Source organism: Miscanthus floridulus, chromosome 19 (assembly GCF_019320115.1).
Source record: "Miscanthus floridulus cultivar M001 chromosome 19, ASM1932011v1, whole genome shotgun sequence".
NCBI classification, from domain to species: domain Eukaryota; kingdom Viridiplantae; phylum Streptophyta; class Magnoliopsida; order Poales; family Poaceae; genus Miscanthus; species Miscanthus floridulus.
The window spans coordinates 91802475-91821011 of NC_089598.1; the positions used below are offsets into that span (position 1 = coordinate 91802475).

The following is an 18537-nucleotide window of genomic DNA, read 5'->3' on the forward strand; positions in this document are numbered from 1 at the left end:
AGTTTTTCTTTCTCATTTGACATTTCCATCAGGTTGGACTGCTAACGGTGTTAAGTCCTAGGAGAAAAGTCTGTTTTACCCCTGGAGTTTTTTTTACCAGTCATGATATTCCATGGTTGACATTGCTATCTTCTTTTTGAATGTTTTTTATCTCGAACTGCTATATTTTTCTTTTTGCTTTTATAAAATAAATAAAGGAATGAACATAATCTTATATAATTACTTATAATTATATCAGTTCAATATCAATTCGTTTAATCTTAGCCGTAGATCACGAGATGGATGGCTCAGTTTTGCTGCTGGTGTGAGACACGTATGCATGTATTCATAATATATAATGAATTTATGAGATTATTTTTCTAAAGGAAAACAGCCATATAATGCGTATGACGTCATGATGACATCAAGCAAAGAAACACTGGGGCAAAACAGACCACTGCTCGAGGCCGGCGTTCAGGGTTCGCAGGCACGTGGTCATGGCGGCCTCTTCCACGGCAGCCTGCTGTGAGTTGGTGCTGTGTCCTCGGCGCGCCGGCCCTGCTCGCGCCCGCCCACGTGTCCGCGATGGCTGGCCTCGAGACCACGGCGCCTGCCTGCGTGTCCGCGACGGCCAGCCCTGAGGACAAACAACCACGACTCCCAGAGACTACGAGTTCATTTGCTTCCCTCAAATGGCATAACGGTCTTTTCCCATTGCCTCACTTGGACAACTAATGTTAGTTGCTAACAGAACTGACGGAAATGTGAAATAGAAAAGAAAAACTTAAGTGGTGGACATATAGGAAAGAATTTTAATTTCGGTGTCAAATAGAAAAGCATCATTATTTCTGGTGTCAAATAGGAAATTTTCTCCCAGATTTGAGGTGTGTTGTGCTCTCGGGTGGCGTGGAGACGGCTTAGTATAGGAGGATCCGGTAGCGAGGTTGATGTATGCAAGATTAAGTTCTACATATATCGTGTGATAAGGAATCTACAGCTGGGACTTGAATCAATTTGAATTGCCGATGCTCCGCGGATATGGAGACTCGATTCATTATAGAAGCAATGCAAGACTGGTGAATTACTAAAACTTGAGAAAAGGAATGGAATGAGAAGAGTTGGAACATGGGATATGAACACTTAGTTTGATATAATGAACTAAGAAGACTTAGGGGATAAAAACTTGAAAATAGGATCAAGAATAGTAAGCTTTTGGCAAAAAACTTTTGAATCTTGCTACATCCTTACCTTGCCCCAACACCTGCATCCCTAAAGTCCTTCACCCTCTTTTACGTCGGGTCAGTCTTGTTGAGTACTTTTGCACTTAGGGTTTGTTAACCCTTGTTGCAGGTGAGTCACATGAGCAGGCTTGTTTTGGTCCCTGCTGCATGTCTGTGTTTGAAGTCGATGACGATGAGGAATGATGAATGGCCTTTGGATAAGGCACTAGTTTGTGTGAAATAAATAATGTTAATGTAATATTATCCCGCTACTATAGTTGTATGACACTTATGGTATTGTAAGTTTGAAAACAACTGGTTTGTAAACTATGTTATCTTAAGACTTCCGCTATCTTTTACTCTGATGTATATATATTTGAATAAACTGTTGTAATCTACAATGTCTGTGATTGGGATCCTGTTTGAAAAGAGAATCGTGGATGGTTCGGGTTTTCCGAGGACACCCGACAGACCTGTTGAGTTGTTGGGAACTCGTGTACGCTATTCGAGGTCTGTCAAGACAACGATAGGTGCACGTGGGCCTGATTTCTTAAAAGGTTCTGCCACACTACTCCACCCCCACTATGAAACCGTCTGTTTTACCCCCCTAAACTTTCTAAAACCGTCTATTTTACCCCTTGGGCGGTTTTTTGACAGCGGTTTTGTTACAGTAACAGCGTGTTTGCTACAGTAATGTTGGGTTCGCTACAGTAATGTTGTGTTCGAATTTTCCTTTTTTTATTTTCAGTGAATCTTTGAAAAATCACAGTAAATCATAGAAAAATCATAAAATAAAAAATCTAATTTTGTTGAACTCCACATGAGTATATCTATATAATGAATATATAATACGGTATGCTTTAGTATAAAATTTTTACTGTAGCCTTAGATTAATTGGAAAATCTAATTTTGTCTGTAATTAATTGGAATAATTCATAGCTGCAGCTTCTATGGTCCAATTGTGGTAAAATTTTTATGGTACGCTAATTATTGTATGCTTGAACTATAGTAAAAATTTCGTACTCATTGGACTATGTATAACTTAGTTATAGATAAATTCTAATTAATTACAGATAAAATTAGATTTTCCAATTAATCTAAAGCTATAAAAAAAATTGTACTAAAGCATACCGTATTATATATTCACTGTGTAGATCTACTCATGTGGAGTCCAATAAAATTATATTTTTCATTTTATGATTTTTCTATGATTTACTATGATTTTTCAAAAATTCACCGAAAATAAATTAAAAAAAGAAAATTCAAAACCACCGACACTGTAGCAAACACGCTGTTACTGTAGCAAAACCACCGTCGAAAACCGCCCAGGGGGTAAAACAGACGGTTTCATAGTTGGGGGGTGAAGTAGACCAAGTATAAAAGATGGGGGGTTAATTAGACTTTTTCCATAATCTATTGGACTTTTTGCTGTAGGGGTTTTGTTTTCTTGTCTTGGTGCCTATTTAGTTCCCAAAATTTTACAAAATTTTTTAAGATTCTTTGTCACATTGAATCTTTGGACGCATGCATGAAGCATTAAATATAAATAAAAAATAAAACTAATTACACAGTTTAGACAAAATTCACGAGACGAATCTTTTAAGCCTAATTAGACTATGATTGAACACTAATTACCAAATAACAATGAAAATGCTACCGTACTATTTTCAAAAAAATTCGCCAACTAGGCCTTGGACTGAAATGTTTGGATCGTGTGGAAACTCGAAAGTGGCGAGAGACTTCGGGTGTGCAAGAGTGGACTGTTGACCGCCTGTTTCGAGCGGGCCTAGGCTAGTGCAGCCTGTCTGTCCGCCATGCCGGAGCCTGCAAGGCTGACGACCCATCACCACCTCGGCCCAAACTGATAAGCCCAACATGTATTCGGTCGAACAGATCAGGTCAGGTCAGGTCAGATCAGGCCCAACCTGAATGCGTTTCGGGACCAGGTCAGGTCATGCCCGATGAGATCGACGTGTACCGGCCTCCGACTTCGCAGAGCCTCCATTGCGACACGTGGGGCGTGGCGCCGACACGTGGGAGGCGCCAGGAGCTGGCGCTCTCAAGAAAGCACGCACGCACACGTTACCACGCCGGCCAGCCAAGGCACATCTTTTATTATCAGCGTCATCACGTCTCGACTCTAGAGACAGCCAAGGCACACAATCGCGTTCGGGGTGATCTGTTACCTGCTCCGCACGCCGCTCCCGCGTCGAAAGAGAGAGAGCCTCGTCGAGGATGGAGGAGAACGGCGGCGGGAGGAAGCAGGAGACGACGGCGGCGGCGTCCAAGGCGCAGCGGGAGGCCGCGGCGGCCGGCATCTCCGTGCACGAGTGGCTGCAGCACGTCAAGGCCTCCTTCCTCGGCCTGGTATGCAAGTCTCGCTCGCTCTGTGCTGTGTGCTGAACTGGTGATACCGATCGATACGGGGACAACAAACCGCGTGACGGTCGGGGGGTTAGGATATGAATTTATCATTTGTGATTTGGCTTCGTTGCGCCGTGCGTGCGTTTTCAGGTGGGCAAGGTGACGGCGAGGAGCGAGCAGGAGGCGGCGGAGGCGGACATGCGCGCCGCCAAGGCGCAGGTGGAGGCCACCGACGAGGCGGAGGCCAAGAAGCAGCAGCTCGCACATGGATGACCAATGACCAGCACAGCAGAGTCAACTGAAAACTAGTAGTAGCTCGCTATCTAATCTGCTTCCTTGACGCTGTATTATAACCTGGTGTAGCTCAACCCAAACTGTGGTAGCATGTCTTCGTGTAGTGGCGACAGATTCTTGATTTGCTGGCAGTCTGTTTGGACTGACCCATCTACCACTATATGATTGTAACAGAAAACCGGTTATTCAGTACTTGGTGAGCAGCATCTAATTACTGTACAGTTATGTATCCACAAGCACACAACCTGTACTCAGATCTGAAAATCTTGAGGCAGCGAGCGCCATGCCTTAGTCTTAGCACGCAAGAGATGCATGCAACGTAACCACAAGTTTACATCACCCTGCACACCCGCAGCAGGGGATCCGCAACCATACAAGCGTCAGACCTGAAAACTACACAAGCAGAAACACCCCTCCCCAACATAAATACACATGGATGGATTCTAAAATCCAACACAAGTAGCCAACCTGCTTAGACATTGCCCCTGAGAAAATCGTTAGATCCACATGATACTGAAACTCGGGCATTGTAATCGCATAATGCTATTGTGAACCAAAGAAGAACACTGATGCAACGTGTTATTCCTCCTTCCGCGCAGGTTCTGTGGAATCAGCTGGCTGCATCTGTGGTTTCATCATTATGTCTTTCCTCAGCTGGGATGTCAATAGAACTATTTTCATTTACTTCCCGAATCCCGAGCCATTTCTTTGGTCTTGGTTTCTGATGCACTTTCAACAGAAATTTCATATTTGTCTTCTTTCTTGACTTCTGATGGACTTTGGACAGAAATTTCTTATTTATCTTCTTTCTTGACTTCTGATGGACTTTCGACAGAAAATTCTTATTTGCCTTATTTCTTGATTTCTGATGGAATTTCAACAGAAAGTTCTTATTTACATCCATCATCCATGACCGCGTCCACGTCAGTGCCTTCCTGCTTGGTTCCCCCAGCACAATTTCCGTTAACTTCGCTAGCAGTGTCAGTGTCTTCCTTCTTGATTTCCACAGGAATTACATTGTGACTATTTGCATCTACTTCTTCGGCCATGTCAGTGGTTTCCTTCATTTCCATAGGAATTTCGAAAGAACCATCTCCACTGAATTCACTGGTCATGTATGTGTCTTCCTCCTTATGTTCCTCTGGAATTCCAGTAGAGCCGTTTTCAGTTACCTTTCTCTCAATCTCACATGTAGCAGCTGAATCTTCCTTAACTTCCTTGTTCATTCTCACAGCTTTTATTGACGTCCAAATTTTATTCAATAAACTGTGCTTCTTGCCCCGCAGATGGTCAGCCATGGCAGCAGCGTTGGTACAACTGACCCTGCAGCGCTCACACCATACATAGTTGTTTTTTTGAACAACCTGATGCATCTCTCCATCGACCAGGATGTGGATTTTCTTAGGTGCATCATTTGGGCCTGCACCATTGTTGTTCCCAGTAGTTACTTGCAAACCACTTTTATTAGTATCGTTCACCTTGATCGCTCCACATTGAACCAGCTTTGCCTTGTGCTTTTTCCCTTCAAGATGCTGATTCAGACCAGCCTCACTGGTTGCGCTCACTTGACAGAGTGCACAGCTCCAGTCCCTGGCAGCAGTTTGTAGTTTTGTTGGTTTAGTAGTTGCAGAACTCGCATCTGCCTTCCTCTTCACACCAGAAACCTTCGTTTCTGATGAAAGAACCTAAAAAAATTAGGAAGAATTAGTGAAATCGAGGTGCATTGTGCATATGTAGCAAACCAAATGTAGAACTCACTCGAGCCTGATTGAATTATGTGACACCAACTAAAGGAATGCATGGCAGCATGGGCACAAAACAATCAACAGAAAGATGCATCAGCAACCAATGAAAAGGCAGGAAAAAAAGATTAAGGTGACAAGGAAACTATTGCATAATTAAGAAACTGAAATCCACAGGGAATAAATCTCTGTGTCATCTTAATCTGACCCTTCCTGATTCGGTGCTAACAATTTTATAGTTCTCAACTTAAAACAAACGGTGGTCACAGGAATCAAAGCTTGTTCACTTCTATCACTACCATTCTTTTTTTCTCCAAAGGGAATATTCGATCTTCTCTAGTTCTCCATACAAGTTCACCAGATCTGTCGAAATGGTAATATTTGACTTCAGAGTTCAAGTACTCTTCTGATCTAAGGGCAATGTTCTTTCTAGATTGTCCTCACTTACAGAAAATGGCTACCATTGGCACTTAAATGACGAGAAAAGCAAGTGCGTCACGTTTTTGAAGCGAGAATAACACCGAAGTGAAATAAGAAATTGAAAAAGAAAAATTTCAAAAGTAGTAATCCAGTAGCGCCTTTAACGCCAAATGCGGAAAAGAATCTGAACATGCGTCATGCATGCGCACTATGAACGGCTAGTGTGCTACCAAACCTCAGAGCTCTCGCTGGGCGCGATCTCGCGCAGCTGGAGCTGATGCCTCGGCTTCGGAGGCGGCAGGGGCCTCGTTCTCGCCTCTTTGGGGAGCATCGGTTGCCCAAATCCCGGGAGCCGCCGAGGGCCGAACCCCTCCCACGACCCGAACAAAGCCGGTGGCGGGCAGTTCGGATGCATGCCCACCGGCATCTGGGGCAGCGGCATTGGCGGCATGAATGGGCCATCGGGCATGAAGAACGGGCCTGGGCGTGGTGGCGGCACGATGGTGGGGCCGTCGGGCCCGACGAACGGGACGGCGCCGAAACCGCCGTGGAAGCGGGCGAGCTCGCGGCGGACCTCCTCCTCGATGAGCCGCCGCTCCACCTCCTCGCGGATGATCCGCTCGCGCCGCGCCGCGGCCTCCCACTCGAACGGCGAGGACGGCGGCGGCTCGCCATGGAAGGGCCCGGCTGCGCGGGAGCGGGGACTTTCAGAGGCTGGAAGTCTGCGGTCTCGATCGATCTCTGGATGGTAGGGCGCTTACCTTGCGGTGGTGTGAAGCGTCGGTCGGGGCCGGGGCAAGGGCGGCGCGGCCTGCGGTCGCCGGCGCGGAAGCCGAACTCCATGGCACCGGAGGACTGCCTTTGGGATGGATGGAATGGATCGGTGCGTGGCGTGCGGCTTTTCGAGCGGCGCTGCACCTGCACAGCCTACTCTAGCCGGCATCCGCTAGTGCCTGGTGCAGTGTGCTGTCCTGCCGCAGAGGAGGGCGCAGGCTTCGTCTTGGGAGTGACGAGTGAGTGGAACCGTGGCGCAAAAGACGAAAGACGATTGCATCGATCTGCGCATCGCTCGGGACCCCCCGTGGGCCTAGCGCGTTTTGGCAAATTCCCCAGGATCATCGGCGGCACTTCAAACTAGGTGCAGATCTGGGCATCTGGCAGAATGTTCAGGTGTAACCGCAGATCGTCATGCAGGTGTCCAACCTCTCTCCATCACATCAATTTTTAGCCGCTTGCATGAAGTATTAAATGTAGGTAAAAAAAATAACTAATTACACAGTTTAGTTGGAAATCACGAGATGAATCTTTTGAGCCTAGTTGGTCCACGATTAGACAATATTTGTCAAATAAGACGAAAGTGGTACTATTCATCGGGTTGAAATTTTTTCGCAATCTAAACGAAGCCTAGGACTACATCACACTCTCTCCAAAGCTTCAAAGGGGAAAGGGGACCAATTGTCATGCTGCTACAAGAGACCCGCTTGACCGGACAAGAACTATTGTAACATCATTTCCACCCAAATGTACAATTAGGTGTTGTCAGATGACCAAAAAATCACAACCGGAAGAAAACAGCAGGTTGGGTTACACACAACAATGGAACAAAGAATATATCCTTTACGCCAATTCAGCACACGGTTGTATGTACATCGCAACATCGTCATCGTGCTCCTGTTTTAGCCAGGTCCAGCATCAGGCCATGTACCAAGACTCCAAGAGCCCTTCGCTATACCTGCTTATCAGAGCTGTTCTCCTCGGCCCCACTGATCATAAAAGGCTTGGTTAGCGTCCGAGGAAGAAAGAAAGATCGGTAGTGAAGAAAAACAACAGTCGTTAACATAATCAGAGGTGACTCACTGGGTCTCAGAGCATCCTGCCTCTCCAGCTGGTTGTTCTGCACCACTGGCGTCCTTGACCTGAGCAATCGGCTTCTTGAACTGCACCAGGATCATCGTCATATTATCACACCCCTCGCCGCCCATGGTTGATGGAGCTAGGCATCTATCAAGCACTCTTTCACATACTGCAGAAAGGCTTTCCTCCTGCACTTTGTAACTTCTTTCCATGAGTATTGCTAAAGAGCAAGACATACCAAAATAGTTTTACGTTTTTTGGAAGGGAAGATAGTGTTAAATAACTTGGTACTTACTGTGTTTATATGCTCACGGATGAAATCAACCAACTGCTGGCTTGACATGCAGTCCCTGATAGCCCAGAGGATATGGTTGTTACTTCTGACAAAAGCAATAATCAAGTTGAAGCCAGAAACTTGTTACTAGAGAGAAATTTACCAAATGCCATCACATGCTAAAACGATGAATTCGTCGTCATCACATAGCTCGATCTGTACAAAAGAATAAAGTTACAATAACTATCAACAAGAAGGAAACGCTAACTTAGTCCACATAGCAAGAGAGGCAACTGCAGAATTTACTCACAATGTTTATGTCGGGGTTTGCGGTCAAAATTTGTTTATCAGGGGACAAGAACTTGTTTTGTTTAAACTCCATGTCTCCTAGAAAGGTATTTTGCATATGCAAGACATCAGGTAAGGTGAGAAGTATGAACAAAAAGAAGCAAGTAAAAAAAGAATACCAATAGCCCTTGACAAGTTTAAAGTTCCATTTACACGCCCCATTTGAATGTAACCCCCTGCACTATGTATCCTTTCTCTCTCTGCCTCAAGCTCTGGTTTATGGTCTCTTGACAAATTGTATGCCTGTGTTATGTGGAAGAAGTATAGAAATGAGACGATCACACATAAACTTTATGTCGAAATATACCAGAGTCTTTGCACTTTGTTCTCTTTAATTAATGCAATTACCAGTAGGGGATAACCCCTCCTGTCTTCCTGAAAAAGGAGTAACAACTGACCTGGCCATTCCTTGAGATGACACAGCGGGAGTCACCAGCATTTGCCACAACGAGTTGCCTATTTCTGACTAATGCTACACAGGCTGTACTCCCACAATTTGGCCCCGTAAAATCAGAGTGCGGTCCCTGATAAAAGAAATTTCTATAAGACTACCTGGGTGGATGGAATGTTCATTTCCAATAAAAGAACTAGCAACAAAGAGAAATGCCAAAAAATTGCCTTCCAGCATAACAAGAAGAGGCTCCAGTTCAGGAAATTGGAAGTCATTCTTCAAGAGTTACCATTGTTAGGCAACACAGCCATCAATTTTAGGTGCTACTCCCTCCATTCCAAATTATAAGGCGTTTTGGCTTTTCTAGATACGTAGCTTTTGCTACGTACTTAGATATACACTATGTCTAAATACATAATAAAAGCAATGTATCTAGAAAAGCCAAAATGTCTTATAGTTTGGAACGGAGGGAGTACAAGAATAAACTTCCTTCTTATGCATACATATCCTCTTCAAGAGTTAACATTCTTAGGCAACACAGGTATCAATTTTAAATGTTAAAAGAACAAATTTCCTTCTTACACATACCCTTTTATGTCTTAAACCATCAGTGTTGCACGTCTACTCAAGAACCACAAGTCTACTTTTACACAAGTTTCTTCCATGAATGATTTTAGCAAAAAAATAAAGGAGAAGAAAGAAACTTTATTAATAATAATCCAGTGATGCAACACTTTCAGAAAGAAATCCAATGACTGTGCCAAATTAATTGAAAAAAAAGGCAGATGGAGCTCTCCTAGACATAGGACAATGAGTATAGAATTACGGATCCATGCCAGTTCCACATTTACCTCCTCGAAAGCCCAATCATCATGTCTATCATTTGAATCACTTGCTTTAGGGGACCAAATCAAGCCTTCTATTATGCCAGTAAACTGATTTATCTTATCTCCAAGTGCTTGGAGTTCCCGCCATCCTCTTTGACCCCGCATCATTTCATCCATTCTGAAACAACGCAATCATAATTTCTGTTCACATCATTTGCTCCAAATTAGCAATGAAGTAGTGAAAAGGTAGACATGCTAAAAATAAAAGAAGCTATTATACCTGAAGTAAGCTCTGTGGACAGCAGCACCCAGGTCACCAGCTGCATAGGCTTCACTATGGAGAACTTCTCTGTGTAGATATTTTGCACAGAATTTGGCAACTACTTTTCCTGAGGCAAGAAAGCAATAAGAAGGGGTCAACAGCCCATTTTGGTATGATGTGGAATCAATCATAAATGCTGAAAAGGCACTGTTCTTTGCAGTTAGTTACCTCCATGTCCATCAAAAACACCAAAGAATGCAGTGTCATTGTCAAGATCTAGCAAAGCCGAGTGCTGGAAAATTGCACAATAGACTGAGCAAACACGATCATAATAAACTAATAAAACTGACAAGATTCCATCCTCTCAAAAGAAACAGATAAATCATATCAAGAAGTCTATTAGTACTATGTAAGAAAACAAGTCACAGCTTCTCCTTTAGTAGTTATACATTATACTCAACAAGATATCTCATACACATTCAAATTCTATCCTCTCGATTGATTCCAGCCTTCAAGGTTGGAGTATAGCCCATCTTTCAGTATGATGTCAGACACACTGTTTAACTTATGAAGCATTATCAATCCAACATCTGGAGAATATGGTGATGTAAACAAAAAAAGTGCTAATCCATTTTTTGTCACTCTCAACAACAGGACAGGGTATCATGGACAGAAACAAAAACTCCCCATTCAACTCATGAATTAACCAGGCTCAGTTCAGCACATAATTTATTTTTACACGCAAGTATTCATTTTATTTCAAAAATTTAACGAACACAAGACACCACTTCTCTCAGGTGCATAGCACTGCTAAACATTGCAGTCAATAGCCAGGTATATCCTCCTAAGCTATTTATTTAATAATATATGTGGTTGTCCACCAGTTCCCTTCACTATATTCAAAGATAGCAATACTATTTGTGAAAAGACTTTGCACCAATATTTGATATTTATTTTTTCTTTACTTCCTAGGGCATTCTGTGAGTTTCCATAATTACACCCAACTTGGACACTGAGAGCACATTTATATTAAAGTTGGATTCCAAGTTATATTTGGAAAATCGAGTAAAATCATGCTGAGTTGGATGCCCGAGTCTGAATCGGATTCCATCACTTGTGTGTCTATCCAGGTAAAACGTACAAGACTAGGAACAAGCGACAAAGAAAATCACAACAAGCAAATTTAAATGATGAATAGAAACTTACAGCATCTTCCATAGTTGCACGCCACCCTTGCATAGACGAAAGTCCGAATTTAAGTTTATCATTTTCCCCATCTTCGGATACCTTCTCAGTTTTCGGAGTGCTAAGGTAAACCCCCATTCTTCCAAATGTACCTGGCGACAGAATATGACAGAGAGAAAAAGATCTGCTGCTCAATAACAAGCTATCGATATTAATTTCAGAAGTAAATCATGAAACAATTTAATCGTGCCACAAGTATACATCATCAGACTATAAAGTGCGATCTTCAGCGACCCCCGCATCAATTGTACACCGGATAACAAAAAAAAATCCCAAAAATAGAAAATTGAAGTTAGTAGGCATAATACATGCGTACACTTGTAATTGTGCCAGATCCGAATACAGCTAGCTTGCTTTAGGGTTTGGGTGCTCGGCTTCGAACGGCAGGAAGGACGAGAAGGGGCGAGCATACCTGCTGGGCGCCAGTCGACGGCGAAGGGGAAGGGGACGTCGAGACCTGGCAAAGGTAGGCGCTAGTCGCCGGCGAACGGGCCGACGAAGACCTGGCAAAGGGCGCCGGCGCTCGCCCGCTCCGTCGTCAGCAGGAAATGAAGCCAGAGAGGTGTGAACGCACGACGCCAGAAAGGTGACGGAGAACGACTGAACGGCACGAAGGAAGGAGCGGACAGCGGAGGGGTGAACACGACAGGCAGCGGGCCCTTTTTTTTTAATATAGAACAATTATTATTGAATACATATCAATTAGGAGTACCTTGACTAGGCGGGATTTGGAAATCGTCAAACCGTAGAACGATATATCATACTCGTACAGTCGTAAAACGATTTTTGAAAAGCGTCTACTCGTTAGACGACAATCGAATTCATTCAATCCAACCGAAAGTCGATACATCTGGTGTCGTTTATAGAACGTTCACAAAAAAATTATTTACCCCAACAACGGTTTCACCCGTAGAAAGCAGGGTCCATTTGTGTCCCAAAGCTGCGAAACCAAAAGTCTGGCGTGCCACGTTCACTTCTGTTTGGTTTATGTCCCAAACTTACCAAATCAGAAGTCTGGTGTGGCACACTCACTTCAGCCACCGTTTGCTTCTTGATGTATCTCTAGTGTGTCGCACTTCTATACACTTGTCTGTTGTGCTCAACGACAACTTTTGATGCAAGATGTTGGGTGAGCAAAATCGACACCTGACTTTTGGCGCGGTTAGAGTTCAGTTACGACGGCCTACTGTCACAAGCCAAATAGATCTGTAATCTTTTGAGTCATTTCGAAAGAGCCAAAACGGCCTGGACCACTCACCTCAGGCGCCCCATTCCTCTGTCCACGGATGGGCGGTCTTGGTGAGGCCGGGCAACGCGGTGGAACCGGCCTGCTCCCCGACAAGTGGGGAGGCGTAGCGGCGCGAAGTGGTGGGGCGTTGCGCTGAGCAAGTGCGTCAGCAGTTTTGGAGTAGGTATATATACTACTTGCTATATTGCTTAATATTTTTTTACATGGGTAATGATTTCGCTAGAAAAAAACTAGAATAATGTTGGGTTAGAATTGATGAGGATAGAGTTAGGTTTAATTTTGTACACAACATTATAGGTGCATTGGTTAATTGATTAGAAAATTGGTGCATTGATTATAGATTTAATGGACTCTATCCGGTAGGTTAATTGATTATTATAGTTTAGTGGACTGGAAATTTGGTGTTGGTTAGATGGTGATTTATCCAAGTTTGCAACTGTGTCATTGGAAAATCAATGGCGATTAATGGAATGCTTGTGATTTTTTATGGACCCGGTAAAATTATACATGGTCACCCAAACCTCCTCCGTTTCTGGAATGACTTCTTGCTCACAAGTGAATAGCGTTTCAAATTAAAATTTAAGTTTGAGCCTGTACTTCATTACAAAACTTTGGGTTTCACTTGAATACATATCCTGGAAAATGATATCTTAAAATACTTATTTTTTCTAGGTTTTAGAGGCCATTTTAGGCTAAACAGCTTAACCAAAAAAAAACTCAAATATGGCATTAGGAGAAGAATTTTAAGTTCAAAACTACAAGAGTTATGATGCTAGACAAGCACTTAATTTTGAAGTTTTTTGGTGATCCATTGGTTCTTGTTTTGGATAGAGGATAAATTGGTGTGCCACATCTGATGGCATATGTTCAAAGTGTTTGCGGTACACATGGTCACGTCAATTCATATGACGCTATCGTATTTATCTCTCACCATGCCCCTAAGCATAACGAAAAGAACTTCTTTTTTGCGACCGTGTCGTATTATGTTTTTCATTAAGAGGGAAAAGTGTCAACAAGCTACAACCCCATTGTTGGTGATGAGGATTACCGAACAACCGGGAACATTACATTAGTTTTTAGATTAAAATAAAAAAACTCCAGCTTGGATCAAAACAATGCATAACGGGTATATCACGGTATTTTCCACAGAAATTGTGTGTGCAAATCACCTGTCCCTCTTTTTATCAATTTGCGCTGCATGATCATTTTCTACTTTTTCCTCTTTTTCTTTCTATATGTACACATAAGGACCAAACCATTTGTAAAGGAGAAAATCAGCCATGAAAACAACAAGCCGATTCATTTCAACTTTTCTTTCAAGAAAATGGGTGGATAGTCAACTTGTTCGTTCGACTGTAGCTTGTCATAAATGATCGTAAATTTTTAGTCGGAACAGTATTTTTCTCTCACACAAACTAGCCAGCAGTACTTCTTCACGAACCAGCAACGATACGAATCAACAAACCGAATACACTGAGTATAAGACGATGACGCCGTCCGTCACCTTCAATGTTTTTTTTCCAACTAGGAAGGTTGATTTGTTTTGCAGACATTCTGCATTTGACGATACTGGGAAGACGGAGGCTCCAGCACAGGTGGAGAGCACTGCTGCATCTCTGACGGAAAATAAATCGACAACGCACTTAGAGAGGGTGTTCGGACTCCGCTTCTGTTTTTTTTTACTCCGCTCCACCAATTCCATCGTGCATCGGTTTACTGTAGAGCATATGGTACTGTATACAGCCTGGCTCGAGCTCAAGAAAAGGGTTATTTTCCTGTAAATAGTTTATTATATCCCTGATTATGTTTGTTCATTTAAGTACTCAGAAAACAGCTATGTTAGTTAAATAGTCCCATCATTCGAATATAAAAGCACACACCATCAGCCAAAAGCACACTGTTGCACCTACTGCACACTAGCACGTCAGAGCTCCAGAAGAACGTCGTGCATAGCTGCACGATTGCACGTAGCCTCCAACGGGACAGGCCCGGGATACCAACTACAAAATTTTTCTAAAAACTTTCATATGATGGTGAGTGTCATGTAAAATAACCTAATTCAGGAGTTGTATTAGAAGTAACCCAACTTAAGTCAACACATAAGCATAGCATATCATATGTTAATTATGGTTATTTAATTTCTATCAAATAGATGTTGCATACATGTTAACTTAAATTGTGATTTGGATTCTCATTGCTTTATGTTATGCTTAACAATTCCATAAAGTTATTATTAAATAAAATTCCCTAAACTCCAATGAACAAGTTACCTCAGTTTTAAATTCGAATTCTAAACCAAATTTAAATTTAAACAATGGAAAGGAAATGAAAAACAGAAAGAAAAGAAGAAAGGGAGAAGAAGGCCTCGCAGCCCAGCCGCTCAGCCCAGCCAGCCCAGCGCGCGCATGCAGGCCCAGCAAGCAGGCCCAGGCTACCGCGGCCGCCCGCGCGCCCAGCCCCGCCAGCTGCCACTGCCACTTGGGCCCGCGCGTCAGCCGCGCGCTGTTCACCCGCGCGCCCCTCTTCCCTTCGTCGTAGTCGCTGCCAGCGGACCCCGCCCGTCAGCCATCCCCTGCTCATCTTCCCCACGCCGCGCCCAACCATCAGCCGACCGGAGGCCGACAGCGAGTGCAGAGCGGGCCAGGGGGTCACGCCCGAGCCATGGCCTTGCCCCCCCTTGGCGCAGCGCCCACGCCAACGCCATGCCAACCACCCACGCCCCGCAAGCCGCTCGATGCGCTCGGCGCAATCCTCAGCCGTCCGCCGTGGGGCTCGGAGCACCGGCTATAAGAGCCCCAGCCCCAGAGCCCTAGCGATCGTCCATCACCCGCCGCCATTTGGTGGCCATACGCTGCGCACCGGAACCAAGGGAGAGGAGGGAGAAAGGGAAGGAAGGAGAGGAAGAAAGCGCCGAGGCCGCCGCGGAGGAGGAGGTCGTCGGAGCCGAAGGCGGCGCCGGCGCTTCATCACTGACGCGGCTCGGCACGGCACTGCACGGCCACACCGGAGCTGCACGGCCTCGCATCGACACGGCATCGCCATCCAGTCTTCCACGCCACCCACGGTGAGCTTTTTCCCCTCTTCCGGTCTCTCTCTGCCGCCGGACCTCACCGTCGGCCATGGCGCTCCACGCCTGGAGCGCGTAGGCCAGTGCCTTGCCTCAGCCACTTGGAACACATGCACCCACGTGCACACCGAGACCACCGTGACACCCCACCGGAGCCCGTAGCGCACCAGCGTGCGCATCGCCGTCGACACTGCGTCGCCATGGCCGCTGGAGCCCCAAACGGCCACCTAGGAGTCCGAAGCCCCGCTTGAGCCCTGGACGCCTTCGTCGTGCACCCACGGGACAACCGTAGAAGCCCCATCTGCCCAGCACTAGCCATCGGAGAGCCGACGTGCGCGACCTCACCACCAGCGAGCCCTGCCGAGCCGCCGCTCACCATGGCCAGCACCTTGGGGAGCTCTGGTCGCCACCTTGACCCCGCAGACGCAGTCGCCGTGGCCCGGGGAAACTTTTCCCCACACCAATCAGACACCAGCCTCGCCACAGAGGCTCATCAGTGAAGATCACCGCCGGCAGGAGCGTCGCCGCGGGAAAAACAGGGGAACACCCCCCCCTCGCCGGCCACCTGCGCGTGCACCCGGAGTACTTGGACCACGCCTGGGAGGCGACGGGTGGACTCGGTCCACCATAGACCAGTCTGTGGTCCATGGACCAGCACCACTTAGTCCACCATAGACCGTAGCCATGGACCACGGCCCAGTAAGAGCCCACGGCCGTGACGTGGCCGCGTCACAGCGTGCCACATGTACGGCCCGGCTCGGCCCAGACCGACCCAACCCGAAGAACAACCGGCCCAGCTAGGACCCAGCCCGTATTGACCGTTGACTGGTCAACGCTGACCATTGACCTGGCCCCACCTGTCAGTGACACGGACACCCTGGACCCACACGTCAGATGCTGACGTCATGATGACGTCACGTGGGACCCACATGTCAGAAGCCAGCACAGCCAAGGTGACGTCATGCTGACGTCACGCTGACATCAGCTGATGACGTCAGCAGCCCTGGCCCCACATGTCAGTGACCCTGACCGTTGACCGAAGACGTTGACTGTTGACTCGTCGTTGATTTTGACTGGACCCACCTGTCAGTGACTCAATAGCCTCTGGCCCCACCTGTCGGTGAGCATGACATTGATGACGTCATGCTGACGTCAGCTAAACCCCACCTGTCAGCTCGGAACCGTGATACTGACGTCATGCTGATGTCAGCAAGCCACGTGGACCAACCCCAGCATGACACGTGTCAGCCCAGGATTAATTCAACATTTTTCCATTTTCAGAAATAGATTTAATCTTCGGAAATTCATAACTAATTCATACAACCTCGGAAAAATACGAAACCAGGACCAAAATTCATCTAAAATCGAGCTCTACGTAATGGACCCATGTTTGAGTGCATTTGGCTCTTTTGAATTTTCATTGCTTCTTTGTGCTATTCTATAGACGTCGCTAACGCGACTATAATACGGTCGTTTGCAGACTCGGAGGAGAACCGGACGGACGAGGACCGTGAGTACCGTGAGGAGAGCGGAGACGACTACACTAAAGGTGCCACATCCCACCCAATCTCATAGCACCTATTACGCATGGCTAATATAGAACTGCTATCGCTTTACTTTACTGCTACAATTATATTATGCTAGGACTTGCATGGTAGTATGCTTGCTTGAAAGCCTTTACCTTGACGCAACCTTACCCCTGCATACCCTGCTATTAGGCTAGACACACGCTTACTGCTATATATTTCATTACTTATACTTCTACTACGCTTCTACTACGTGCGTGGTGGAAACTGGTGTTACCTGGACTATGGGGAGAGTGCTGCGTGTGTGACTTGGGTGTGTGGAGGGTGAGGGTTGTGTCGACCAAGTTGGAGTATACGACGAGCCTGGGGCAAGTCTTGCTATGGGATGCTACCTGGGCACCCCTAGAAAATGGATACCTATGGTGGGTAAATGGTATATGAGGTGGACCTAGGTGTGAACCTGTGACGGGTGGAGCTCGGGATGGAGGTGCTGTGGTGGCACGATGAATGGAAACCCTGATGGAGACATTCTGGCTTGGTCATCCCTAAGGACTTACTAGTACTCAGATTCACTGGGAAGCCTTATGTACCACTCGCCCTATATGGTGCAGGACGGCTAGACAACTTGGTAGGATATTGCCACTACTGCTAGGTTGATAGCGGACAGTGTAAGGAGGTACGGGGCGTGGAGGATTTCCCCCACACCCTTCCGAGACTTCATGGAGACCTTATGGACCCGGCTCATGACTCACAGTTTCAGTCACCCAGACTTGACTTGGGGTGAACCAGGGCTGAATGGTAGAGTGGCATTATCCTAGGCTAGCAAGCAGCCGGAATCAGCCTAGTTGACGATGGTCAGCAAGGAAGGCGGATCTTGTGGTTATGTAAAACCTCTGCAGAGTGTATGGTTGATCGATCGATACATGTGCCGACTTGTCGGCTATGGACCTTTCCTGGGGTTCGCTTAAACTAGATAGTGAGATGAGTCCTTCTCTTTCTTCCCCCGTGAGAGAGTGTCGGTCATAGCCAGGGGCTACGGGCCTTGAGACAGTGCCGAGAGGGAGTTGGCCTGTCGAATGAGCGATGGTATGGCCGTGGTATGGTGATGGTGTAGAGATGGTGGTTTATCGATCCTAGGATCGAAACCTGGCTCGGAAAAGGGAAAGGAATGGAATGTGTGTGTGGGTATGGTGTTAAAACTTGACAAAATATTACTATTTACTTGATATGCTATTGCATAGGAAACCCTAGCCTTATAGGTTTATTTTGCTTATACCCAACTTGCATCCAATTTCCACAAAGCAATGCTCATAGGGTTGGGAGTGGCCAGTACAAATCGTACTGATAAATTTTGGCACATAGGTTCAGCTGAGGAGTATAGCTCCGAGGAGTTTGACGGATGAGGGGTTCGTGCCTACGCTCGAGTTTGGCGATCTTATCTTCAAGCTGTTCTGAATGAATGCTACTTTTGATTC

The 18537-nt window shown here is 45.8% G+C and overlaps 2 protein-coding genes and 1 pseudogene across 3 annotated transcripts; 1 reads left to right on the forward strand and 2 right to left on the reverse strand.

Annotated features, from left to right (window-relative positions):
* The first annotated feature begins 3157 nt into the window (after positions 1 to 3157).
* LOC136527709 (uncharacterized) lies at positions 3158 to 4076 on the forward strand. The gene is made up of 2 exons (XM_066520517.1): positions 3158 to 3566; positions 3714 to 4076. The coding sequence occupies exons 1-2, from the start codon at positions 3435 to 3437 to the stop codon at positions 3834 to 3836; spliced, it is 255 nt and encodes an 84-aa protein (XP_066376614.1). The 5' UTR covers positions 3158 to 3434; the 3' UTR covers positions 3837 to 4076.
* A 121-nt stretch (positions 4077 to 4197) lies between these two features.
* Positions 4198 to 7191, reverse strand: LOC136527708 (uncharacterized; annotated as a pseudogene).
* A 289-nt stretch (positions 7192 to 7480) lies between these two features.
* On the reverse strand, positions 7481 to 11834 carry LOC136527242 (probable protein phosphatase 2C 58). Of its 2 annotated transcripts, XM_066519890.1 has the most exons (12): positions 11633 to 11834; positions 11182 to 11312; positions 10204 to 10267; positions 9994 to 10102; positions 9738 to 9891; positions 8894 to 9019; positions 8615 to 8738; positions 8458 to 8534; positions 8311 to 8363; positions 8169 to 8223; positions 7877 to 8061; positions 7481 to 7782 (listed from the first exon to the last, which is right to left on the reverse strand). In XM_066519890.1, exons 2-12 carry the CDS (start codon positions 11296 to 11298, stop codon positions 7746 to 7748), a joined length of 1101 nt encoding a protein of 366 aa, XP_066375987.1. In that variant the 5' UTR covers positions 11299 to 11312; positions 11633 to 11834; the 3' UTR covers positions 7481 to 7745. The 2 variants fall into 2 exon arrangements, with proteins under 2 accessions (XP_066375987.1, XP_066375988.1); XM_066519891.1 differs by lacking the exon at positions 11633 to 11834 and having other exon boundaries at positions 11182 to 11317.
* Between the last annotated feature and the right edge of the window lie 6703 nt (positions 11835 to 18537).

What these genes read in the sequence shown, in the direction of transcription:
- LOC136527709 (XM_066520517.1), top strand. Translation starts at nt 3,435, where the DNA reads ATGGAGGAGAACGGCGGCGGGAGGAAGCAGGAGACGACGGCGGCGGCG. An exon ending in AGGCCTCCTTCCTCGGCCTG is followed by an intron (nt 3,567 to 3,713) that starts GTATGCAAGTCT and finishes GTGCGTTTTCAG; the next exon opens with GTGGGCAAGGTGACGGCGAG.
- LOC136527242 (XM_066519890.1), bottom strand. Translation starts at nt 11,298, where the DNA reads ATGGGGGTTTACCTTAGCACTCCGAAAACTGAGAAGGTATCCGAAGAT. An exon ending in GTGCAACTATGGAAGATGCT is followed by an intron (nt 10,268 to 11,181) that starts GTAAGTTTCTAT and finishes GCAATTTTCCAG; the next exon opens with CACTCGGCTTTGCTAGATCT. An exon ending in ATGATTGGGCTTTCGAGGAG is followed by an intron (nt 9,020 to 9,737) that starts GTAAATGTGGAA and finishes TTCTTTTATCAG; the next exon opens with GGACCGCACTCTGATTTTAC.